The sequence below is a fragment of the Odontesthes bonariensis genome, chromosome 2 (assembly GCF_027942865.1).
Source record: "Odontesthes bonariensis isolate fOdoBon6 chromosome 2, fOdoBon6.hap1, whole genome shotgun sequence".
NCBI lineage: Eukaryota > Metazoa > Chordata > Actinopteri > Atheriniformes > Atherinopsidae > Odontesthes > Odontesthes bonariensis.
Genome location: NC_134507.1, coordinates 21,250,580 through 21,277,251, shown reverse-complemented (window position 1 = coordinate 21,277,251; position 26,672 = coordinate 21,250,580). Strand labels below are relative to the sequence as shown.

The 26,672-nt window shown below is 43.0% G+C and overlaps 2 protein-coding genes across 6 annotated transcripts in view; one reads left to right on the top strand and one right to left on the bottom strand.

Moving 5' to 3' along the window:
• LOC142396438 (equilibrative nucleoside transporter 1-like) overlaps window positions 1-8,356 on the top strand; it is a 45,476-nt gene extending 37,120 nt beyond the window's left edge. For all 5 annotated transcript variants that reach the window (XM_075479195.1, XM_075479176.1, XM_075479204.1 and 2 more), the window contains 8 exons: window positions 905-1,039; window positions 2,216-2,313; window positions 2,521-2,602; window positions 3,316-3,401; window positions 4,124-4,232; window positions 4,547-4,632; window positions 6,030-6,229; window positions 7,024-8,356. In XM_075479195.1, the coding sequence (XP_075335310.1) occupies window positions 905-1,039; window positions 2,216-2,313; window positions 2,521-2,602; window positions 3,316-3,401; window positions 4,124-4,232; window positions 4,547-4,632; window positions 6,030-6,229; window positions 7,024-7,135 (908 nt within the window). In that variant the 3' untranslated portion in view covers window positions 7,136-8,356. The remainder of the gene's footprint in view (window positions 1-904; window positions 1,040-2,215; window positions 2,314-2,520; window positions 2,603-3,315; window positions 3,402-4,123; window positions 4,233-4,546; window positions 4,633-6,029; window positions 6,230-7,023) is intronic.
• An 821-nt stretch (window positions 8,357-9,177) lies between these two features.
• On the bottom strand, window positions 9,178-24,173 carry atl2 (atlastin GTPase 2). Its single transcript, XM_075479164.1, has 14 exons — window positions 24,084-24,173; window positions 19,390-19,556; window positions 18,137-18,349; window positions 16,473-16,607; window positions 16,275-16,379; window positions 16,133-16,183; window positions 15,982-16,038; window positions 15,747-15,839; window positions 15,485-15,623; window positions 15,240-15,367; window positions 14,917-14,973; window positions 14,768-14,839; window positions 14,188-14,619; window positions 9,178-11,057 (listed from the first exon to the last, which is right to left on the bottom strand). Exons 1-14 carry the CDS (start codon window positions 24,154-24,156, stop codon window positions 10,938-10,940), a joined length of 1,842 nt encoding a protein of 613 aa, XP_075335279.1. The 5' UTR covers window positions 24,157-24,173; the 3' UTR covers window positions 9,178-10,937.
• Between the last annotated feature and the right edge of the window lie 2,499 nt (window positions 24,174-26,672).

Sequence of the window (26,672 nt, the reverse complement as noted above, 5' to 3'; positions counted from 1 at the left end):
GAAGACGGCTAATAATTCTAATCTAAACTCCAGCTGCGATGTGCGTCCCAGACGAATTTGAATGGCTCGCTGAATGATATATTTTCAGACCTAAGCACCCCCAAACAAAGTAACGGGGCTTTATTATGTCGGAGTTTTAGAGGGAAATCATTTCAGGAACCCAAAATATGTTTTTAAGCACAGCAAGAGGATTTTTCTAAAAGAATTTGTCCCTTTTTTTTTTTTTATATTTATGATGCTGCGTTGCAACACAGACTGCAGCCTCCCAAAGAAGCATGACTCGATGATTATATATTAATGAGAATTCATGATGGTTAGTAAGAGTTGATGGACTCTTTTATTAGGCTGCACTAAATAAAGTTGTCTGTTCCAGGCTGAAGTCATGTTAATAATCACTTCCATCATATCCGGCATTATGGGGAAAACTTCACATACAGTACATATCTTCATACCACAATGAGCTTCTCAACACACTCTGAGGTTTCACAGTGTTTGTTTATTCATATTGAGTCACTGAGCTGCAGGGATAAGCTCACCCCCCCTTAACCCCAGCGGGCCAGTTCTGACCCCCAGATTCTCATGCCTAAAAGCCCATCGTGTTTTGTTCTGGACAGGATGACCCTAAAGCTTTGATTTTTACATCGGCGCTTCCCTCCTAAAGGTCGTGTCACTAGAATTCTGCAGCGAGCCCCACAGTTGTTGTGTAATGTGTTTGCATGAAAGAGCGTTATTGGCCTCAATGTTGACTGAGTGAGAAATGCAACAGTAAAGAAAAGAGTTAACTTTGATTCTTATTGTTTTAAGAAAAGGTGTCATTTCTCTGTGTGATAGTTGCTCCTTTTGCTGGGAGTGTAAACTGTACAGGCCGTTAAAGCTCCATATGACTGTTTCTGTCCTTCACCAGCGTTCGGGGCCATTCTTCAGGGCAGCCTGTTCGGGCTGGCAGGGATCCTGCCTGCCTCCTACACCACTCCCATCATGAGCGGACAGGGGCTGGCTGGCACCTTCGCTGCTTTCTCCATGATCTGCGCTCTGGCCAGTAAGTCACAAACCTCACGTACACCTCCTCTATGAAAACAGGTGGTGGGGAAATAAACAAACCTATTTTTATCTGCGACTGAGCATGTATACTGAGCTCTGTGGTGCTTCTCTGCTGAAACAATTGCCCAAAGGTCGGGCAGAGCAGGACTTATTTGTCACGTTCAAGTCTGATTTAAGGGCCGAGTGATCACAACACTTGAGCCAAACCAAATTTTGTTCTCTAAATGTTCTCTGCTCTGGGGACGAAGATAACGATTGTTTTTCTGCAGTGGACAGAACCTGTCAGTTTGATTAATAACCTGGCGGGTGAAAAGCTGAAATATGCAGAGTGAAGTGATGTTCTCATCTGCACTCCTCTACTGCTTTACACAACTACAGTGCCGGCAGGGCTAATATCAGCTGCTGTGGCCGTATTTCCTGTTCCCCTAACAAGACTCAGACTTTGATTTATTTTTATTGATTGATCATATCCATAGTTAATGTAGTATCCAGTCTCACTTCAGTGGTAACCATTGTACTCATGACAGTCATCAGTTTGTCTGAATGAAGCTGTGAGAAACGTTAACGTAAATGTGACCAGCGTTCGACTGAAGGATTGATTTAACAGACTGAAAACATAACTGTATTTGAACGGTTTTTGGAGGTTCTTCTGCAGGTGGACAGATAAAACTGTCTCTTTTATCTTCTAAAAACAATATATATGTATTAATAACACCCATAGAAACATGTCTCTAATGTTTCTCACAATTTATAAATGTGACTGTAGCTGCAGTTAAACTTTGTAGCACAAGCTTTCAGTTAAAGAAGCACAGTCGCACACAAACTCTTCCTCAGCTGAATAAAGAATCTGTTTATCAGATTTGGCTTTCTTGGACATCTTTAAGAGCTCTGTCCTGAGCAGTGACATGTGCCTTATGTGCTTTTAGTTGTTTGCTTCACTTATATGTGGCTTCTGAGCTGCAACAGATGGGTGAATCATTCAAAGTATTGTTGGCTTTAAGCCATTAGTCACCATTTTCTCACAGGTTGTAGACTGAATATTCAGTTGATTTATTAAGATTTTGGCAGATGAGGCAATTCTTGAGTATCATTTTTAAAGAAGAACACTGAAACTTGATGTGATTTTGTATGAGAAGACAAAACATTAATGGTTCTGTGTGTCTTTGGTCTTCAGCTGGATCAGAACTGCAGGACAGTGCTTTTGGATACTTCATCACAGCCTGTGTTGTTATTCTTCTGGCCATAATGTCCTACCTCACTCTGCCCAGGATGGTAAAACACCACAGTTTGATTTGCAGACTTTAGTTAAGCATCAGGTTTTCTTTTGCCGTTAAAACTCCCTTTTGAAAAGCTCTTTGTGCTTTAGAAAGTGGATGTTTTTGTGATTCGCAGCATCTCAGTGAACCATTGTCTCCCTTGTGTCTTTGTTCTCCTGCCTCAGTGGAAGTGGCTCATTATGGTCATTGTTCTCTTCAACAGGAGTTCTTTCAGTACTACATCGAGAGTAATGGCTCTCGGAAATCTGCAGATGAGGAGAACAAGATGGATTTACTCAAAAAAGGTACCTAAAGAACTTTCATGGGCCTGATCTGTGAGGTTGAGGAAGTCGTTTTATTTAGGTTTACTGAACATCACAGAGGATGTTTGTCACCTGCTATTGGAACTGAGTGACTCACACAGTTGCAATAAGCTCATCATTGTGATATTTGTCAGCTTTTTTCCCCTAGAACTCAGGTTTATTTTGTATTTCCTTGCATGTGTGTCTCTTATTGCTTTAACCAGGAAAACCCACCAACAAATACTCCAGTTAAGATTGTTCCAGACTTGTTTTTCATAAAGTTTAATACTAGCGGTTAGCAGTGGGAACTTTAAGGTTTCTCATTGAAATCCTCTTTGAGAATTGGAGTTTCCTTTGTCTGCAGAGGCTTAGGTTTAGGCTGAGGTTTATTTGATCATTTATCTGGGGAACTTAGATCTCCACAAAAGATTTACAACAGCCTGTGTCAATGCTGTTCATCTATCGAATGATTAAAAAAAAAAAGAAAACAGCAGAATATTTAACTTAACTTTGTGTAAGGAGTGCCTTCTAGAGTGTTTCTGGTTGACTGGTTTGCCTTTGTACCCAAAGGATTGTCTTAAAGTCTTTAAGTTTGTTTTGTCGACTAACTGAACTGTTCGCTTTGGTTTATTGGCGTCATTATGTGAAAGAGCACACCCACCCAAATATGGTAATGCTACGCTAAGTGCCACTTCACTTGTTTGTTTGTTTCTCAGAGAGTCCAACAGAGAAGCGACCGGTGGTGAATCTGATGGAGGACGAGGCCAAACCCAGTGTTTCCGTGTTTAACATCTTCAAACAGGTTCAAATGACCGCTTTCTTCCTAGCAGAGCAATCAGCAGTCCTGTCTTTATTTCAGATCCAAACTTACCAAACTTGCAATAACCGCAGTGAGAACATTTTGTAATGGTTTCTGTAAACTCTGAGCCATGAAACTGTTTAAATATTCCCATCCCTCCCCTAAGTCCCACTTTACAAGCCAGGAAGAATTTCATGCATTCCTTTGGAAATTGCTAATCAACAGGTGAAAAGATTAGTTTGTTAACCCCCAACGCTGGCAGCTTGTGCGTGGTAAGGGCCACAGAAATATAACGCAGTGTAGCCACGTTGATGCTAACGCTAAAATGTCTAAACTGCTGGTAAAATTTGCAAAATGTTCAGTAGTTTACAAGCGCAAACACAAGAGGCTTCAGTGTTCTTTTTAGCGTGGAGTTCTGGCCCAGTGTGTTACCTGCATTAGAAAGTTTTCTGCACCCTCCAGGAACCAGCGAGAAATCGGGTGTGCGGTGAGGGCAAGTTCCAGGCTTCAGCTCTGCACCGATTAAATCCTGATTTTTATTCATTTATTTTTTTTAAAAACAAAACAAAAAACGCAGCCTTGTTATATGAAATATAACAGATAGTAATATAACTATCTGCTCAGTCTCCAGTCTGATATCATCAGCTCCAGTCAGTCTACTTTTAAATGTCAGACTGAGATTCAGCAGGTTGAATTGTAATTCTCTCCCTGTTCTCTCCCGTCAGATCTGGGTGATGGCTCTGTCGGTGTGTTTCATCTTCACCGTCACTATAGGAACTTTCCCATCCGTGACCGTTGACGTCAAAACAACAGTAGCAGATGGAGGCGCCTGGAGTGAGTTTGGATTTCTCCTTTTTGTCCAACCGTGAACTGTTTTTGTAGAAGGGAGCCAGCAACTCTGATAAACTGACAAAAAGAAAGGGGCAATTGGTGAGAGAAAGGTGCAGAAGTGGAAGAAGATCGGATTGATTTGGCACTTTGTGGGGAAAGTATGCCCCACAAATTTAAAGAAAAGCTTGCTCTGAAGGGAGCAAACTCTTTGAGTCAGTCTCTCTTGCCAAGTCAGTTTGATTTGATGTGTAGTGTATTTTAGTTTTATCATCTGAAGGTGTGGCTTTTAACGGCGGTTTGTTTTGATCCCTTTTCAGCGACTTACTTCATCCCCGTGTCGTGTTTCCTCCTCTTTAATGTGATGGACTGGGCGGGCAGGAGCCTGACGGCCGTCTGCATGTGGGTCAGTACCAACTCTGAAACAACGTGAAACTAAAAATCCTGGGTTTTGGTCTTTGTGGATCTGGATATGATCCAGCAACAGCCTGCGTATCTGCACTGTAAAAGAACATATTTATAAAGAACAAATATGTACTTATGACAGTCACCACCTTCCTTAAATCAAACCGAACATTATTCTCTTGTTTCTAAACACTTTTGACTTATAGACATTTTGAAATGGCCAACGGGCGTTTGGCGCTGTGAACAACAGACGCACTTGTTGAGAGTCTAACGAAGGCCTCTGGCTGCATCAAATGTTTACCCATGAGTAAATCGCTGTCATGTGAGGAGCGGCAGAAAAACAACAGTCACTCGGAGTTTACGGTGAAAGTAAAGGACAAGAGTTTAGCTTCTGAGATCAGGAGTTAGTTTTTTCAGGCGAATGCTTGCGGGTGTGTGTTTCTCTCGGGGTCAGAGAAAAGTGACGGCGGGGATCTGCACGAACAATGGCAGCAGGGAGGTAACCGAAGAGCTACGGTGACCTCACGCCAGCTTCACGTCTGAGCTCGGTGTCTGTGGAGGGCATGGAAACATGTCTGAGTAACTTCTCCAACAAGCTTTAATGGAGTATTTTGCATTCATTGCGTTTTGGAGCTGTTGGTTCATTACTTCTGTCCCATTTGGCCCCAGTGGGACTCCCCTGGTCAGAAGTGTATGACCTCCATCAGATTTAATCATCCACACTGTGAGCGAAAAAACTCAAAGAATTGAGCTTTTGTTAGTTTGTATTTGCTAACGCATTAAACGTTGTACTAATGTTTCTCTTTGTGAGAAAGACGTTGGCTCCTCTCCCAACACAACATGCTTCGAGCTCCTTTAAAAAAATTTTTTTCCATAAAATAACAAATAAATGAAGAGGTTTAATTTCCTGTGATTGAGAGGATGGAATCTAATATAACAAACTGAGTACAGTTAGCGGACGCAGGCTGACCTGCAGCGGAATGCAGATAACAGCAGTCAGCCGCTGCAGGGGCATGTGAGCTCATTCATTATCCTCAAACGACAATGATCAGGGTTTTCTGAGGTGCCCTGTGACTCCAGGTTCTTCAGGCAGTCGCGTCTTTACCACAGGAAGTTATCTATTCCCTTTTCCTTTTCAGCGTAAGTGTGTCCACGGGCGGATAAAAGACTTTATTGTAATTTAATCTGAAAAGACCAAGATGATGCCTTCAAATGTCTTCTTTTCACCAACATTTCAGAGCCACAAAACTTTAGAATTAGTATTTAAACTGGTGAGTGAGGTGTATTAGTTAGTTAGTTATGATATCACAGTATACATGTGGGCATAAACACACATGTTGTTTGGAGTTGTGAGCTGGTGCCTGTCTCCGTGGTAACTGTGTGTGTCTCTGTGTCCAGCCGGGTAAAGACAGCATGTGGCTTCCTGTCCTGGTTGGCGTACGGGTCGTCTTCATCCCGCTCTTCATGCTGTGCAACGTCGAGCCTCGCCACTACCTCCCCGTGCTGTTTTCTCACGACGCCTGGTACATCATCTTCATGATCCTCTTCTCCTTCTCCAACGGATACCTGGCCAGCCTCTGCATGTGCTTTGGACCCAAGTAAGCGCTGCACACGTGCGGGATACGGGCCGTCATTGTTGTCCGCCCATGAGTAAGATCAGAAGATGTAGAACACGCCCATCTTAGGGTAGAAGAAGGAGCTGCAGAGTTTCTGATGAGAAAGAAACTATGAGTCACTATTTAAATGAGTCACTCGGATCTAAATTCTCCCAAACAGCCACTTGGTACCAACATATCTGTTGGACTCCAAGTGCACGCTGATGCGTAACTATGGCAGAGTTGCACTAATATGCTACTCATACGAACTCTTAGATGAACTCCGAATCAAACTATGTGCACAAATAAAAAGTTTTTGTTGTGCAAAACCAACGTCTGCAAATTACAGGGAGGAGCTGAAACACGAGTCGGTTAGCTGTGGAAGCTGCTGGACAGGTTTGTTAACACGCTTCCAGTTTTTATCCTCGGCTAAGCTAACCGGCTCCAGGTCGTGTGTTCGGACTCGAGTCACCACGGAGAACAAAGCAAAAAGTCTGATTTTGAGGTGATTCCTGCAGACGTGTCTCAGCCTCGACTTGAGTGAGGGTCCAGAAATGTCTCCTCGTGTCATTCACAACCTGATAAACATCAGATCTGCGTCGCTTTTTAAGCTGTGTCCATTGCTACCTCAGCAACGCATCAGTAGGAGACGTTCAGTCACGCACATCTGATCAGGACGGACTGTATGAGCAAACGGCAGCTCACACACGCCGTCCTGAAGTTCAGATCTGCAGTCTGATCACAGCCAGCGCGTCCGCTGCGCTCATTTCTGACGGCTTTCTGTTGTCTTCGTGCAGGAAGGTGGCGCAGCACGAGGCAGAGACGGCGGGCGCCATCATGGCCTTCTTCTTGTCCCTCGGCTTGGCACTGGGTGCTGGAATCTCCTTCGCAATCCGGGCCTTGGTCTAAAACCTCCAGCAGAACCTTCAGCAGCCATAGATCAAACCACCTCGTTCTCTGGGAGGACACGGCACAACACACCGGAGGACTAGAGGAGCTCGGTCTTCCACGTGTGTTACAGCAGAGACTCGTTCAGCCATCAGCAGCTGAGTCATGTTACTGAATATTGTTGTTTTTAAATGTGTGTTTTCTCCAAACTCAGCAGCACATCATGTTCACTTGTGCTTCAGGTTCATGGAGATATTTTTTTAATTGATACCACTGATCAAACAAGTTTCTGCGTTTCAATCAAAACCAAAAGTGTTAAAAAATTAGCTGTTGTTGGAGCTTCCAGGTGCGTTTAAAGCCCCCCATCAAGCGTCCCCCGGCCTCATTCAACAACACGTGGAACAAAGATTGTGTCAATGCTTCTGTGTGTAACACTTCTTTAGTCCCTGCGGAGCAGTCTCCTTAGAAAAGACAGAAAACATTTAGATGGCGTGTAAATAAAGTCTGACCTCAGCTCAACCCGTTTAAGCTGTGATCATCAAGTTTACTCATCAGAAGCTTCTACATCACGCTGGCTTTAAGAGAAGCTTAAACCAACCAAGCAATCCATGTGATTTTAATTTAAACTCAACAGGTTTTTTGAGACTAATCTAGTACTTGAAGGTGTTTTTTGTTTTTTTTTGCAGTGTGTTCAGGTACTACCCTCCCACCCCCATCCTCAGCAGCTGTTTCTCTGTCAGTTTGGTGTGTAAAATCCTTTAACAGGAGATAATGTGTCATTAGTCTTGAGATTTTTAGTCAACATTAAGGTTGTACTGTTACTGAGGTTTTGAACACAGCATTGTTCTATAAAAGCTACGCAGCCATCAGTGGTGTGAAATGAAATTTTGAATGTGAGTGGGAGACACTTAAAATCTCACTCTGGCCTCTTCTGTAAGCGTGAGCCATTTCTCATGAAGTTATTTTCTCATTGAAGACGAGTTTTATACCAGGAGTAGTTGCGTTTTAGGCTTTTACTTTGGGATTAAAGGTATGTCAGGGGTTTACTTTGCATTTTTTGGGGGCCTTTTGATGCTTATGAAGCCTGCTTTAACTGTATACATCCTAACAAACCTGCTTGTTTAAGAGCACAGCGCTTGTCTTTGTGATTAGTTTGGTGTGGGAGTCAAAGATAACGACCATTACAGTGCTGCTCGTAGTTTAGCGTGAAACTTCTGTGAAAAAATAAATGTATTTTTAAGACTGTGGCTCCCCCTGCTGGTCATTCCTGGAACTTACAGCACTCAACATTGTAGTTAAATAGCAACACATAAATAAATAACACTCCCTTACAGGTAAAAGTCCTGAATTTAAAGTTCTATCTCCAATAAAAGCAGGTAAATGACTCTTGTTACAGCTTGTTTTGTTTGAACACGCCTTCAGTCAAGCTGATGAAAAACAGTTTAATCTTCTGTCTGCAGAACGTTAAACTAACAAATCATTTAATGTAACAAACTGTTCTGGGAGCAACTTATGGTATTTAACAAACGATCCACGTTCGTCAGCTGCCAAGTTTTTTCCCACGAGCTGCGTGTGACTGAATAAAGAAGATAAGCACGCATGAAAATACCTCAAATCACATCTTTACAAAACAAGGCTGCTGTTACAGCTCTGCCAGCCCTGTAAAGTTCACGGTGTAACGCTGTGATATATTCTCCGATAATCATTAATCACAACTACCTTATAACATATTTGAATATAGTTTAAGCACCATCACGCGGTCGAATCTCGCAAAAAAAACGGAGCTCAGTGAATTCAGATTGTGGAGGGAGAGCATCAGGAAACTTCTTTAGTTTAATTCCAGAGTGCTTCAAAGGAAAATGTTTCACTTCAGAAGTGAAACCGTCTCCTGGGGTTGCTGTAACGTTCTGAAACCAGAAAAAAAAAAAAAAGAAACTACAAAAGTGTCTCCTGATTAGGTTGTTGAATCATGTTATATTAAAGAATCGAGCATGTCTGGACAGCTGGTTGTAAAGACGGCTTCATTAAGATTGAAGAAATAACAGGAAAAAGGAGCCTAGAGAGCTGTGGTGATTGTTTATTCTTTAAGGTAAACATTTTATTCAAAAATAAATTACCAGAGATCTCTTTAAAAGGCAGACAGACGGATGTCGTCTCCAGCCCCGAAGAAAAACCCATCAGGATACGACTACTCACACCATGCGTCTCTGTTGTCGCGGAGGAGGAGGAACTAATGTAAACCTACAGCAGCAACTTATTCTGTAACAAACCACAAACTGGTAAGTTAAGCGAGAGAAGACGACAAACAACCATCATTAGCTGATTCTCTCTAAAACAAACAAAAAGGTGTACAAAGTTTATTTAAATACTTAAATCAACATACATGCTTGATTTGTAATGTCTGTACAGTACGAAACCGGCGCTTGAGGTGAGAAATCGTGGATGGAATAAATGCGAAAGAGCTCAGATTCAGCCGTTAGTGTGATGAGCTAAAACGAACCGATTTCTTCAGTCAAGTTTCTCCTCTGTTGTAAAGTACATTTTATTCAGCTGCTTCTGGGAGATCCAGCTCTGATGTGTGTGTGTGTGTGTGTGTGGGGGGGGGGGGGGGGGGCGCTGTCAGCAGCAGGTTGATTTAGACATGAAAGAAGTGACTCGTGTTTGTCAGTTAAAGCTACAACCAACATCTGGTCGGCTTGGTTTAAACAGAGGGACAACTCACAAACAGCTTCAGAGGCTGGTTCTGTCATTCCATCTTTACAGAGCAACAACTTAAGCCACGGATGACACAAACATCTGAGCTGGAGCTCCCAACGAAACAATCTTACAGCTTCTAAAACTGCAGCCAGTCAGTGCTGCTGCAGCTTCAATGGAAGGCAGTGGATGAAAATAAAACATTTAAAACTAACAACTTGTCTATAGCTGGGCTCTAAAAGCTCTTAACAGCATGCAGAGAGCCGAGCGCTGGCGGGGCCACTAACGGGACTCCAAAGGCCATCTCAAAAGCCTCAAATTTCTACCATAAAAAAACAGACCAAGAGGAGAGAGAGCTGAGAAAAATGGAGGTTCCCTCCAGCACTTCAGTCATCACAAAGATTAAAGGGACAAAGACAAGTGCAGACATCTGATCGAGAAGCAACCTGAGCCCAGAGTTGGATTATACAAACGTCACCTGGAAATGTGACCCAAATGGCAGCAAACAGAAGAGAAAGAACAAAGAAAAATACAGCTTTGCTTCATTTTCCTGCTAATAAATTCAGAGTTACAGATACATTTGTCGCTCCAGCTGCGTTTTCATTTACTTTTACTTCAGCAAAACCAGAGCTGAGAATCACCTCATCGATTGTTCTCTAAGTGTCAAATGCTGTTATCAATCCAAAGAGGAAGTAAACTGTAAGACAAAACGGTTCTATGCACTCTGAAGGGATTCAGTCTCGTCCGATGGTGTCAGCAGCTGCCCACAGCTGTGCCGCTTTTCCCTGAATCGCAGCTCAGTCCTGAAGCGAGAGCAGGGCACGCCGCAGGGGATCCCTACAGGTCGTGGTTTTGGCAAGAGGCGCCGCCGCCGGCGTCTCTGCTCTGTCCTCTCATGAGCGTGTAGTATGTGATGTGAGGCACTGGGGGGCGATGAAGAGCAGGCCACGAGCCTACGGGTCCACAACAGACGGACAGAGACGGGGCAGCAGCGTGATGACGGGCAGGAGAAAAGTAAAAATAAAAAGAAGGTCAGCTTTGGTGTTGAACTAGTTCCACAGTTCTAGGATTGGACAGCGAGTGGGCAGGAGGATGATTAACACGTCGGGGGAGATGGGGAGGAAGAGCGTCAGTGAGTCTTTAACTTGGTGTGCTGCGAGCCCTGTTCTGTCAAGCTGGCTTTGATGGAGTTAACCACCGTCTGTCTGACGTTGTCCTCCATATAATGTTCACTTAGTGGCTTCAAAACCTGCAGGAGACAAAAGAAAAAGAGGGTTTGTGTGAAATCAAAACTTTCCACCGCGGTCACAGAAACGCTGGGAAAAAAAATAAGTAAAAAGGAAGCTCAGGAAGAAAAACGAAACAGGACTCCAACATGCTGAACATAAAAACCTCTCAGACATTCACAACAAAACAACTGTAACAAAAAAAACTTAAAGAACACTGTCCACATTTATTAGAATAAGATGATTAGAAACCGTTTGGCTTTGTGTCATCAACATCCACAGATGGTTGTAGTTCTGCAGGTGTCCACACCCAGCGATAAAGTATAAGAATCCAGCACCACTGGACTGAGAGTCAATAAATAAAGAAGCCAGCAAACTTCAAAAGTTTCTATATGAGACAGAAATTGAACAGTTTGTAAGTAAACCAGCCGGCCGGCGGCTAGTTGGTCTTCTTGTAGTTGTTGTTGAGAGGAGTCAGAGCTCTGAGTCCCAGTGTCGCTCCTGATGGGAGGGAAGGGAGGAGAGAGATGGGCCACGCCAGGCGGCTCCTGACAGGTTCCGAAAGTTTGGAAAACACCTGAGAGGACAGCAGGGAGGAACAGGAAAGTTAAGCTTGGATAAGACTGATGGGCAGACGTACACTGGAGCAGAGGGGGGGGGGCCCACACAAGAAAGTGCGATACGAAGTCAGGGGGTAAGAAGGGTGTCGTACAAAACTCATCCAAAACAAAATACAAGAGAAGGAAGGTGGAAAGTAAATCAGGCAGGATGTGTGGAACGGCAGGCAGGCGGAAGATCAGAGAACAGGAACCAACACGTCTCACCTTTCTGACAGTCCTCTGTAAAGCGGGGGGGGGGGGCACAAACAGGAGGGTGGGAGAAGCAACATGTGAGGGAAACAGAAAACAACCCAAGTTCATACTTGTTCTCCTGAGTAACGTCAGAACGGAGCGACAACAGAGACAGAGGACAGAGAAAGAAAGGGTTCTTTGGACTTGTTGAGATGGATGATGGGATGTGAAGTCAAGGCCGGACTCAAAGCCAAGAACAAGGAGTGGAGAAGGAGAAAATGATGGAAAAAGGAAACAAGAAGAACCTAATAACATAAAACCACCCGGTGACAACAGATCAGAGCGTACCACTGTGAGGCATCAGGTGTTCTGATATTCTTCAGACCATTTCTCTAAAATATGTAATCTCCTGAAACTGTCCCGCACTCATGCATCCATGTGATCACGTTTTATCCTCCGTGCTTCCCGGCAGCAGGTCCACCTGCACAGGTCAAACCCGCTGGACCCATCTGAACCAAACAGAGCGTCTTTGTCTCAACCGACTCGGCAAAGTTTAATAATGTGTTTTTGTGCCATCGCTCAGAGGTCGCTGTTACACAACATCCCTCACACTATCTGAGCAGGCACAGAAACGCAGATTTCCACAGATAACTCCTCTGCCAAGTTGGAGTTTTTTCCAGGTTGTGCAATCAGCACTGTCTGTGGTGTGCTTTCAGCATCTGTGGAACCATGGCTCACTCTGTACCTCCTGAACACGGCAGCAGCTGTGTCCACCGATGTGTTTTTGTTGGTTTTAACCTCACTGGGCCGTTTCACATCATTCGAGACTCTCCTTCGTGTGGATGCAGGACACAGATGTGCCCAAAGTTCTGGTGCTGACATCCTGTCACTTTGTGATCATGTGTGCGCAGTTCGGGGAATCCCAGATGTTCTCAATCGAGCAGCGTCGGTGACCACAGGTGCTTCGACTTTAGTTTCTTATGCCTCATAGGATGGGATACTTTTCAGCTCAGAATTAATTCAATAAAACAGAGAGATGACAGAAACTGGAATAATTAAAGAGACATTACACAGACGTGAGCTCGCTGCTGTAAACACACAAAGAGTTTTATCTGAAGTAACATCAGAGAAGTGTGTAAAACTTTAAACCATGTGCTCCTGACACAGCACAGTTACATGCACAGGTGAGTCGAGCTCTGGTTACAGCTCAAACGTGCCATTTAACTGGACCTCTGGTCTCTGCATCTGTTCACACCAACCTGAGTTATTCTCCGACACCCTGACGCTGGGAGAAAAAAAAAAGCTCAAAACATTGTGAGGCTTTCAACTTTGTCTTACACAAAACTATACGGAAGCTAAACTCACTGCACAGGTTCCTACAAGTGATAACTGAGCAGCTTTGCTTGGCTCTGACGGGTTAATAATCATGAAAAGATGACGATGATTCCTCCCTCTTCTCTGCGCTGGTTGTGAGTCAGAGGAGGCTGAATCAGAGGTTTATCTCAAACAACGAAACTAGTTATACACTCGATAACTTTAACTCTCAGAATCACAAAAGGAAATAAAACAACAACGGCAGTTATTCATCACAGACTGAAATGCAAGTTATAACCTCACAGATGAAGCCTCAGTTCTCTTTCAGAGTCACTTGTAAACGGTTCTTCTCAAGTAAAAATGTTGGGTCAGTTTGTGCAAACCTCGCCAAAATCTTAGAGGTTTTCACCCTTTCAACATGTCCTCTGCTACCTTCGATTCCTGGCTCTGAGTGAGGGGGTGTTTACCACCAACATCACAGTATATAGAAATATGTAGTCTTGTTCTTGTGTCGCTGGCGGCGTCTTTCCCAGCCTCTTTATTAGGACAACTAATTCCCGTGTATGGCTGTGCATGTGCAGGGCTCAGACAGAGATTTGTTTTTACGACAGCGGTGCTGCATCTCGCAGCTGTGGGAGGGTAAAAATCCTGCAAGTTAACCCAAACTTATACCCACTGTTCAGAAATACTTTGGATCTGTCTGCAAATCCTTTGAACCACAAACTTAAAGCGTGCAGCGTAAGAAGTTACAGAACAGGCTGCGGTAAAAATGACGTAAAAAAAAAAAAAAAAACTGTTACTATTCTCTGCTCTCCCAAACTAGAAATACTGGGTGACACAGTGCATCAATTCATGAAGCGACAAATGTCTGGACCGTATACATTAGTCTTTGATGAGCCCTAATACCTACAATATTTTCTAGTTTCACCAAACTGCCATCACAAATTTAGATATTTTTATGTACTAAAAGCAACTTAAAGCTTTAAAAAGAATCAGTTTTCCTGCCACATGATCTGTTTTCACATGAATAAACACGCTGATAACTCACCTGTTCCCAGAGCAGGTCGGCCACCCGGTCTATCAACGTTCCCACCTCCCGAAACTCTCCAGAATACTTCACATACGCCCAGGCGCACAGCGACATCAGCGCCACACCCATGATCAGGTTAGACAGCAGCGCTATGGTGCTGATCCCGATGAAGCCCGTCACCCCAGACACCACGTAAGTGACAAACATGACAGCGAAGAGCGTGGCGGGCGTGCGCGCTGCGTTGAAGATGTTTTTGCTGTCGTTGTGTTTGGAGAAGTTGTTGAAGGCCTCGTCCAGCTCAGACTCCAGCTGGTTCTGGTAGCGCTGACAGAACTCGTTGCCGCCCATTTTCTTCACAGAGCAGAAGTAACGCACCGAGTGCTCGCGGAACTCCCCGTGGCAGCGCTCCAGGTCAGCCGGGGCGATGTAGGGCTTGTCCCCTCCACAAACCTGCGGAGATAAGAGACATGATGAGTCGGTTCTTAGCATGATCTGTTCCGTTTCTGTGCTGAAACCCGGTGATCTCTAAACTTTGGCAGCCCTTGTTCCTGTTGGACTGATTCGTGTCGACTTTAAGAAGAAAAGGAAGCGTCCTTGCCTGCTCCATGCTCTTGCTGTACATGTCTTTGGCTCCTGCCACAGCAGTCAGGTTGTTGGCCTCAGCTGTCGCCTGACAAACAGGAAGACAATTCAAGATAATCTGGCAATGAGATATGAGATTTAAAACTCATGTGGACAGTAACTGACCTGCAGCATGGACTTTGGGTGAGGCAGCTCCTCACCTTGGTAGATCTTTATGTAGGCCTGTAGAAATTAAAAATAATGCAGGCGTTACAAACCTAAGGCATAAGTCTGGTGTCACCTTTTGAAATCCTGCATGCGCCTCTGAACCAAGTAGGAAGTTTTTATAAAACAGGACTGGGCATCAAACAACAAAGCGCTCGTTGGTTGGAGCAGAAACATTATTTGGAGCCCGTTGGGGACAAATATCCAAACTTGTGTTGTGTGTGTAGAATCTCAGTGACCCATCAGAATGAAAAGCATTAGAATTTACAAAAATCCTGCAGGACCTTGAAGTACTCCAGAAGATCTCTGCAGGTGACTTTGTTTCCGCCGATCTCCTTCTCCACCAGTTGTTCTGGGGCGAGCAGCAGAGGCACCAGCTTGGCCAGCTCCTGTTTAAAATCACCATCAATGTCTGAAACATAAACACAAAGTCACTGATTACATTAGTAATACTTTTGAGTATTACAGCTCAGCTGGTCAGGGAGCTACTCTGCGTTGTGAGAGCACGTTTGTGTTGTTTTGTGTTCACCTTTCAGTCTGCCGTCAAAGTACGGGTTGGTGGCCACCTTGAGGCCCGGATGTGGGAGCAGGAAGCAGCCGATGCTGGAGAAGCAGGAGTGGATGTGCTTCCTCACGTTCTGCAGCTCTTCGTGTTGCATCGGTTTGACCTGTGTCAGCAGCACAGTTCAACTCTATGCTTTTCTTTACCACACAGACGCGGTGCGTTTCAGATCTGCTGCACCACTGAAAAGCCAATGCGCATTTTCAATCTAAAACCAACTGGTTCTCACCTGGAGTCTTCTCTCCAGAAAGGAGTTTCCTCCTTTCAGTCCATAATTATGCTCATAGGGATAACTCCAGTCCCGAATCAGGAACATCAAGGACTAAAATACACAACCGACATGGCAGAAACGGAATGTGAGGAATGTGCTACAAATGAGGCAATAATGTTTATTATGTAAAAGTACAAAATACATTGTTACAACTATATAACTGCACAACACATTCATCTGAAAAAGCCGTTACCTGGAAAGGTTTCGAGTAGATCTCTTCCATTGCCAACCGGCCATATTCTGTGAAGAGCTTCATATGAAAAACAGACAAATAATGATCAGAAAACAGTATAAAATGCGGCAGCTGGATGCTTCTTTTTCCTCAAAGAAGAAATAACACAAACCTGCAGATGCTGCAGGTCGTCCTCCTGTATGTTCTGGGTAAGATTGTACACCTGAAAACAGAGACGAGCACAACACGAGTGTAAAGGTTTCCAAAAAGTGAAAGACAAGGTTTCTGGAAGGCGCGACATTTTGAAGCGTCACCTGCACAGAGCTGGTCATCGTGCTGAGGGCGAACACAGTAGCACAGTCCTTTATGGTGGACTGGCTGTCAAACGCCCCCTGAGTGTCAACGAGGAGAACGGCCACCTGCAAACAGCAACCACGGGTGAGGTTGAGATTTGTGAAAACTCCCCAACAAAAAGGAAGTTCAGTGTTTGGTTACGTCTGGGAACAGTCTACCTTGGTGCCATCGGGTTTGTCGACCACAAACACTTCGTTCCAGACCTGAATTCCAGTGGTCTCCCTCTCGCAGCCTCCCCGCCAAGTAAAGCCAGTCAGGGGCTCGTTGTCACCTCCCATCCACGAGTCGTCTTGCTGCGGAGGAAAGACGGAGGGAACAGGGACGAGGTTAGGAGAGGAGATTAAATAACAAAAACAGAAGAGAAAATGGAGATAAGTGGGAGGATAAAGGGCACAAGAGGGAAGGTGTAGAGATAAGAACGCAGGGAGGAGTGGAAAATGATACGGTTCAGTGAACAGTCCATCAGCATTTGGCACAGATTAGAACCCACGAGATTCAAGCATTTGTGATGAATAATGCATTAAGTTATCCGGTTCTAAACTCGTTCAATTACCAACTTGTGACTACACCTTCCTAAAATCCTGCATCCATACTGAAGTGAAAGTCAATCCGAACATTGATAACAAAAAAAACACCCAAAAAACTAAGACTCCAGTTTAGCTGGAGTCATATAAATCAAAAATAGTTTATTCATAAAGCAGATTTAAAGCAACCAGTGTCCAAAGTGCTGCAAGGGGAAATACATTATTCATTTTTTTCTTAGCGCTCACTTCTTGCGAGTGTGAACATATTTCTAGTGAAAGCAGCAGACTGTGACCTTGTGCGTTTGTCCCAGTGACGAGCGAGTTGAGCTGCTGACAACAAGTTAGAAACGCAGCTTTCTAAACAAATACTCGATTTGCAAGTCAGAGTATGGGGAGGCTCCTCGTTAGTGCAACTAAACAGCGCAGCTCTGCTCCGGGTCCAACTACGACCTAATGACCAACTAAGATAATACATTAATAAAAAGTTGTACACTTATCAGTACAGCTTGTGACATTAACTATTAATGACAGAGCAGATAGCATCAGTGTGAACACGGGCAAAGACTTGCCCAACAGCTGTGAGAAAAGCTCATAACATTCCTCCGATTTTCCTCAAGTGTATGTGTTATAAAGAGTATTTGTAAGTGAGTGAAAGGTGATCCACACCAAGGTCGCCAACCTTGGTGTGTCCAGCTGCTGTCAGAGGGTCTGAAGGTCTGTTATTCAGTAGAAATGAACAAGAATGTTTGTTTGTGTGGCGTCCGTTTGGGTTTTTAATACAATAAAAGGTCACTACCCTAGCAGTGAAGTTTGGTGTATTTTCTCAACAAGTCGAAAACACTTATTCTTATAAGTATGATCACATTTTCCTTCCCAGAAGGAGGATACCGGTTACATCACGCTCTGAACCATCCACCTGGATTCACACCTTACTCTTCAAGTTCAGCAAGAATCTCAACCGAGACCAAACTGGAAGCGCTCGTCAGCTTCACACATGAGAACGAGCTGTAATCTGATCACCTGTTTTTACAGTCTCTGCTGACAGTCAGCGTTACACAACAACAAAACCCAGAGGAAGGATGAACTGTCCTGTGTTTACTCAGCAAGTGTAAACACACTCTCGGGGGGGGGGGGTTCAGAATCAGAAAAAAGTTTAAGACAAAGTATTGTTTGTGCCAGTCTATTAAAGATTTAGACATTCCTTTAAGGACGATGTTCAGCAGTGAAGATTCTGCCTCTTATATTGGACAGGATTAAATGGTACAGGCATCCAGATAAATTCAACACGTTCACCCCACCTGACTGTACATGAAGCGCAGCATGAAGTCCAGCAGGAAGGACTTGCCCTTGCGAAAAGCCCCGGCCACAGACACGACCACCACGTTCAGGTCCTTCACGTGATCCTGCAGCAGGATCTTCTCCAGTGCGGCAGCATCCAGCTCAAAGCTGTGTTCATCTTCGTTGGCCAGGACGATCTGGATGGGCCGGGCCTTATCCTCCTCCAACAAAACCTGAAGACACCAGTTTGCAATCAATCGGGGCTTTCTCTTTGGCACCGAGAGAGGCTCGAGTGGTTGCGCTGCTGACGGAGCAGCTTTCAGTGAGAAGGAAGTGAAATTACAAGGCTGACACAAGCCAACAGCGCATCACACTGGGGGGGGGGGGGGGGGGGGGGGGGGGGGTTGGCATAAAGCAAAGACAGCAACACTGGCTCCTGGAAGATACACTCAAATGCCTGCTAAATAAATCCATTTTCTCTGATGGAGAAAATCGAGAGTGAGAGTTTTTTTACCCATCTACCAATTTTCTGTTTCTCTCAGCATTAAAAATATTCTTTTTTTCTTTTATTATTATTATTTTTTGGGGCTTTTTATGCCTTTAATGGACAGGACAGTTGGAGACAGGAAGCAGGTGGCACAGAGAGGGGGAATGACATGCAGCAAAGGGCCGTCCGGTGCGGGACTCGAACCGGGGCCAGCTGCAGCGAGGACTGTAGCCTCTCTACATGGGGCGCCTGCTTATCCCACTACACCCCAAAATATTAATCTTTTTGTAAACTCTTCAAACTGGACGTGATTACCATCCCCATTAGAGCTAATAAAATAAGTCTGTTAACTGACTATTTACAGGTTGAAAGTTAATCTGCAACAATCTTGATAATTGGTAACTGCTTGTGTCCAAGACAATGGATTTGCTGCTTCTTCCTTCTTTGAAACGATAGTAAATTGAACAACTTGGTCATATATATAAAAACCAGGCATTTTTTGTTGTTTTAATTTGTTTTACATACGAACGTTTTCACATAAAACAGCATATAAATACAAAGAATGAATAAAAAAAGGGAGACATTAATCTGGATGTTCACCATTTTTGTCTTTTCCTTACTTTAACACTTTTACAATCATTTTTTTTCTGCCAGCTGCTGTGAAAAACATGTTTTCTTCTAAATAAAACTCAGTTCAGAGTAAGAAGAATAGGTTCCACTCCTATAAAAATCGTAGACATTTATCGGTGGAATGGAAGACCAAAAGGAAACTGGCGGAAACTTCACCTCTTCTTCCTCAATTCCTTCATCTGGTGATGGGGTGAGGCTGTCACTTTTGCCAAAGTTTGAAGTCATGGCGTGTGGAAGCAACTCATCCTCCAGGTCTTCGGGCCTGGCTAAAGGAGGCTTCTTCTTAGGCCTGAAAATGGGGACATCTTCCACGCTGCTCGAGCCTATAGAGAACAGCACAAAGTAGGAAAAGATAAAGTTACACCGACTATGATGGGGAGGCAGCTTTATGTGTGAAGAGGCTTTACTGTCACGAGTTTATCTGCATAGGAAACTGACTTGTTTGGGGAAGTTAAGAGGAAAATGAAATGCCCTACATGGATCAAGCTGAAGATGGGAATCTTTCCAGCTTTCTGTGCTGGGCTAAATACCGTTATCCACTCTGGACTTCCCATCTAGGTCAAACTCGAAAATAGCTTGCCGGTGAAAATCACAAAGGGCCAGAAAAAAGGACACGAGTAAAGTATGTCACCAGGACATTCTTTACGTTTTCCTCTCCAACACATTGATTTTTCCATAAAAGTGTTTCCCATAAATCTAAAGCAGGTCTCCTCTAAACTGCTAGATCTCCTCCGGAGTCACAGTAGCATTATTCCAAAGGTGGTGAGGGATTATTTAGATGAGGGGTTCATCATAATGACTTAAAAGCCCAAGATGAAATGTTCAAATATCTTATTTAGTCTGGCCAATAATCAAACCAAAGAGATGTTCAGGTTGTTATCATGTGAGGGCACAGAAAAAAAAAAATATACACACATCATCCTCATTTACTTTGTTCACCCCCTTCACAAATACCAAAAGTACAGACACAGCACCACTCGAACGACACTCCTTCAAGTACAAACTAATTAAAGAGACAATTCAGGAGTCATTAAACCTTTCTCATTCAAATATCTACATGAATTAGACTGTTCAGAGTTTTTTAAGCAGCGTCTCCCACGGGACTCAAAGTTTGGTGTACTAGCACTGATAACGTGGAGGTGCGTCGCTTACTTAAAAAAATCCGGGTTACTGTAATTTTGATTTTTTTGTCGTAAAGTGGGTGTTACTGACGTCATCGTCGTGCTACTACCACAGACAGCCCACAGACCTGCTGCCTATTTATTCATTCGGCTAAAATTCAAAATTACAGTAACCCGGATTTTTTTAAGTAAGCGACGCACCTCCACGTTATCAGTGCTAGTGTAGAGTAATTAATAAATTATAAACAGCATAGTTTGTGCCTGTATAACGTTGCCCATAGGAAACCGTTTCATGGCCGAATATCTCAAGAGAGCAGCCAGACGCCTCGCGAATATCTTCGGAACAGCTCCAAATGTTCAACAACAAGCAGGGGTGAGTAGAACATCATGTTATAATGTGAAATCAAGGGCCCAATGTCAAAAAACCGGTCTTGTCCTTTAAGAAGCAGGAACCACTGAGTCTAATTCTCCATCGTTGGAATAAATCACTAAACTGAATAAGCTGCAACCTGGTAATTATCACAACATGAGAGTTTTCAGAAACATGGTTTGGTAATTGTGATGTTTTAAATAAAAGTGGTCCAACTTCCAACCCAAATGCCTGAAAGTGCCTTAAAAGTGATCAAACACATCCAAAACAGCCCTGAACACTGTTATGACTTTGTATCTGGATACTGAAACACTGCATGAGTGATGGAAATGGGAAGAGAGCAGTTTACACTCTAAAGACAAGTTAATTTAAAATATTTTCCATGGGTTACCTCAGGCAGCACCAGGAGGATTTTTAGAAGTAAAATGCATCTGATTTAAGGAATAATCCCTCCTCTGTACACCTACTGTGGTACTCATCACAGAAAAGTGGTCAGTGGTCCAGTCAGCTGACTGGAACTAGGCTTGACACTTTGTTATATTATGGGCTTAATAAAACAGAAATCTGGCAAAGAAAAAACAAAGAAAGCAGCACAAGGGGTCAACAAACTGGGTCAGTGAGATAAGAAAAAGTGTGTTGTGTAAAAATAGTGAAAATTATTTAGATTAGGTTTATAATGATGTTTTAAGACAAATTTCACCCCATTAAAGTGTTGCATTATCAATTACCAGTATCCAATGTTTAAAGGATATTCTAAACTTCCTAAAAGCCAGGTCAATAACAAGTTTATCTTAAAGGTAACCAGCAAATTCCTTCAGAATTGAAGAAAATCGCAACCAAATCCCATTTAAAAGTAGTTAAAGGGCAGGTTTCAGAGTGCCAAGCCATATTTTGCTCAAGAAAACAATTGTAAGTGGGACATCCAGAGATCAACCTGGTGGTGTTGCAAAGGGCAGCAGCAACATTCAGCACAAGGCGGTTACTGTAATCTGCTCTGCACACAAATGAGCCCTGAACAGTTCCTCAGTCTGTGGCCTTGCAGGTTCCCATCAAGTCCAGCGCAGCACTCAGCAAAATGAAGTGGCACAGACTGCATCCGTAGAGGAGACTCGCACAAAGACACTATTCTGCTGGGGCTGCGAGGAGTGTGTATTGCAGCAGAATGTAAGTGAGAAGAAAAAAAGACAAACACAATAAGAGAAGGAAGCATAAGAGCCAGAGATAAAAGCATCGCAGCCACACTTCATGTTGAGTGACTAATGCACTGTCCTGCTCCTCAGCTTCAATAAAAATGAGGGCAGAGCTAAAATTAGCCATTTTATTTCTTATCTTATGGCTTCACTGAGCAGATGCTACTTGGGCTTTACGTTTCCCCCACCATACACTCAGAAAGTTGCCCTCTCTGCTCCTAACTGCATCCTTCCCTTCCTGAAGATGGTCCGTCTTTAAATAAACACTGCGAGGATGGCGAGTTTCTGCGCAATCCAGCCTACATATCAGCACTGCGTGAGCGCTCACCTCCCTCGACTCCTGGACTATATCCGAGGCACTCTTTTGACTCAAACACGATCCACTTCACATGATCATCTGTCTAAATAATGGAGATTTTATTCCTTACAGACGCACTAAAACTGGCACGTAGAGGAACAACAGAAATGGAGTAAAGTTGCATCCTAAACAGAGAACGCTGCATATTAATAGGTGTTACCCCTGAGTGACCAGTAAATATTGTTTTTTAGTCTATGCAAATAGAACAAGTCAGTAGAGACTAAGATTAGGAAATAGATACCTGCATCCTAATTGCCTATTAGGATGTGAATACACTAACTTCCCTGCACTCCACTACCATAACCTGACTCAGCCTCTGGCCACGAGTCAAGAAGGCCAAATGTTTAGCTGCCGCGGCAGGCAAACCAACGAGGAGGCTGTGAGGACAAAGTGCAGATTAAGAGCCGTTACAGTTTGTGAACCTTGTTTGCCAGAGGCAGCTGGGCTGTATGAAAGTAAACATAAAGGTCATTACGATAACGGGTTCTTAAGCATGCCCGCGAGCCACGCAGACTGTATTGCGAACTTGTCCTCAAAAGCTTTAGCAAGCGTCAGCTGTCTAGAAAAGCAGCGTTCAGACATCATTTATCATGTCTTTCATTTGTGAAAGCAGTTAAACAACAAATAAAGGTCTGCAACAGTTAGTATATTAGAAAATGAATCCGAATGCTCTTTAAGTTAGATGGTGACCGGTCAACGAAATAAAGGAAAACACTAAAAACTGAAAGTCAGTGTCCTCAAGCCCAATCTTTAAATTTGTCCTTCAACCTTCACTACATGTGTTGAAAACAAAACGTAAATAGTTCCACTGAATTCTATGTCGACTGTAAAACTTTAAGTCCTCCTGAAGAACAGCACTGTTGTTATCTAAGCCAGTCTTACAATGCAAGTACACTATATTTAGTGGTTAGAAACATACCACCCTCACACTTAAGCTGCCAGAGGATCGTTTCCACAAAATACAAATTAAAAATACCCACATTCATGGAGCAGAATCAGACACCTCTCTAAGTATGCAAAGCAGGTGAATATCTGCATCAGCTCACGGTTTAATACCAATGGTTTACTTATTTATATGTGTTCTTATTGACAATCTTTTGTGTTAAGTTTAAAATACACACACCTGTTTAAAACAATTCCTCCCAATTACGTGATTAGGTCTGCTGACAAACTAAACTGACTAATAATAGGGTATTTAAAAATATCCGAGTCATTAGTGGGATGAGATTAGCGTATCGTTGCACGGTTTACATGGACTGAAGAGCCGCTCAAGATGACTGTTTTTCCACGTTAAGAAAATAAAACAGTACTTTGTGTATATTCTGGCTGACTGTGCCACAAGATGCAGGTTTAGAGACAAAGAAACAGACAAACAGCCGGCTCTCCACGGTGCAGCCAGGTGAAAGTGACGGCCAGGACAAATGAGCCGACAGGTGTCGCGAGTATTTTGTATCCGGGTCAGAATTTGGTCTAAACAATTGTTCTTCTGTTCAAATTACCATGGGAAAACATTTCAAAGAGCCACAACAAAGGCTGGCAAAATTTGTCGCGTTGTAGCTATTTTTTTTTAACTGTTTCGACAGTATTTAAACTGTGCTAGCGAGCCACGGGAGACATATTCTGGCTGGACTACCACACTTGATCGGACACCGCGGGTCACCAACTGAAAACAGAAGCGTATGGCTAACGGAAAAGCGACAGAAACCAAAACCATGGAAACGCCAACATTTTCAGATTGTATGCTGATCCAATCAACTACTCCGCATCACTTCGCTTTAAAAAATGAATCAACGTAACAAACAACATGTTACCTTCGTCTACGACACGGCTTTTGCAGTTGGGCTCGAAGTGATTTCTGCTCCTCAGCCCGCTCACCTCCGCCATCTTGGAATACTGAAATCTGACGTGTCTGACGTCAAAGAAGCTTTTTTTTTTTCTCCTCTTCATTCTCGCGCTGCCTGCAGAAGTGTGCACGCCCCGCGGCTGCCGCAGCTGGGTCAAGTACACTGCGCTGTTGCCTTATATTAGTCAAAGACGTATACAAGCCTTTATTCTTCTTAAATATTCAACCATTACTAACGTAAAACGTCTGTTTAATTGACTGTAATGTAGAGTCTTTAGCGAAGAATTATGGACTCCCAGAGGAATGTTAGGCATTAAATGGGTCATGGCCTCAGTGTTTGTGTTCTTTTGTAATTGTGCAGGTTTTATAGTGACCTTGGGGAAACTTTACAGTCTACAAATACACATTAACTACACAGTGGGCTACTTTGTCGACTTAGGACAAGGCTCAGACAAAATAAACTAATATATTTATATATAAATAGACATGGATTAGGAAGTGAATTGGCTTGTTTTCCTACACACATGTGTCACTCAAATTGTTAATCGTGTAATTTTTCCATTAAAATAATTTCTATTCGAAATCACTTGCATATGAATTTAAGAAAGAAAAAGTTTTTAAAGAATAATATGTAAAAAGACACCTATCACCTATCCCCACATGGTCCTTTTTCTGTCACTTCAGAGGTTTAATTGACTTAGGCTACATGCATTTTCTGGAGACCTAAACAAACCAGAACCAGGTTGGCTATTTGCTGAACCTCAACCCTTAACAGATCACCCACAACGTTAAAACCACCTCTCTAATGTTGGTTGGGCACATCTAGATGATCTTTCAGATTGCGTTTTGGGGTTTGTTGTGTTTGTTTTATGAAAAATTATGAGTAGTCATTACCACTTATTATAGTAAGAGGGTTAAAGAAGAGTTTTCAGAGTCTTTAGTATCAAGTAAAGGTTTAACTGAGAAGTTTAACTGCTTCTAAGAAGAAAAGTATTGTTCATTAATATGCAGATATGCAATAACAGACTTCAGCTTATCAGAACAAGGCAGGCAGGTTGGCCTGAAAATGTCCATATAATAGTCCCTGAAATATACAATAGTGGCCTGGTTCATGCTCTACATTTTCTGATAAACACAAATATCAAACACCAACAGCGTAAAATTTCCCATATGTTTGGGAACTAATATAGCTGCAGTGACTTCAACAAATGAGGTGAGATTTATGTCCTCTTAAACAGAATATTTGACTTTAATTTGCTTGAAAAAAAGTGTCAGGAAACCTGGGGGAAGCTGCAACTTGACTTTTATGACCACAACATTACCATTTCAAACCATTTCCTCGTTGTTAACTCGTTGCATCCTTTGTCTGCAGTGAACCCATCCGCTCATGTTATCATGGGCAACATTGTGTTCCTTTCAAAGAATGTGAGATAAGAATCTCTGGGGAAATTGGCAATATTTCCTGAATGATTCTGGGTATCCTGCCAACATTCATTTCATTCTATTTCTTTATTAAATCTCTTCATGTTTTTTATTGTCTGTGGATCACTGTGTAACATCAGAAAACAATCCCCAGCAGCAATAGTCTTAGAAAACAAGATAAAGTTGAATTATTACTCTGTGACATAAACAATGATAAATGAAATCAGAGTGTCTCCATGGTTGGCCTCGACTGAAATGTTCTGACTTGTTGTCTTTTCAGTCCTCTAAGTAGCACTTTGTATTAAGCTTTAACATTTTCTAGAATATATCAACAATAATAGAATCAAAATTTTGCCCTGACCACTTTACAAAGGCCCTTTACTTTTCACCTCACAAGCAGCAGCTCACGTATACACTATGTGTGTACTTTACCTTCAGTATCAAATCAAATTCCTCAAACATATGGATGACCAGTAACAATTTACACTCAAGATACCCAGAGGTAAAATTCTTATAACTTCAGTGATTCCCTGACTTTAGTGGATTTATAACTGCTTGATTTCAAGATTGACAATCTCTTCAGAATGAATTATAAAACGTATGTTATTTCCAACACTATATTTACTTACTCTTTATTACCCCGTCCTCCTCTTATGGCCAATAGCAACGGACAACCCTCCAGCTTATTACCTTGACAAAGCCTAATTCTGTTATCACAAGCAGGCTGCAAGCAGTAAAGATAAGCTTGTGTTTGGTCAGATATTGACTGTATGAGGCAGCAGAGAAATGCGGCTTTCCTCTTTCTAGTTTAATGGTATTTTCATTGCTCTCAGTCATGCCGAACAAACAGCCATAAAGCTCTTCTCCTCATTGGAGAAAATCATCTCATATGTTTACCCAGCTGCTCGTGTCCGGCCTTATACACTGACATGGTGGAAAGGCTGGCTGCTGACACAGATGCAGAAACAGGAGCGCAGCTTTTCTTCAGGCCTCGTAATCTTGTGTCAGAAGCCACTCTGTGGGGTAGGCCTGGTGGTCAGCTAACTGTTGGATGATAACGTTATGGGTTTGAAACCAATGAAAATGTTTGAGTTAAACAGCTGTCTGCATTGTTTCTTGTGCAAGTGTATATGCA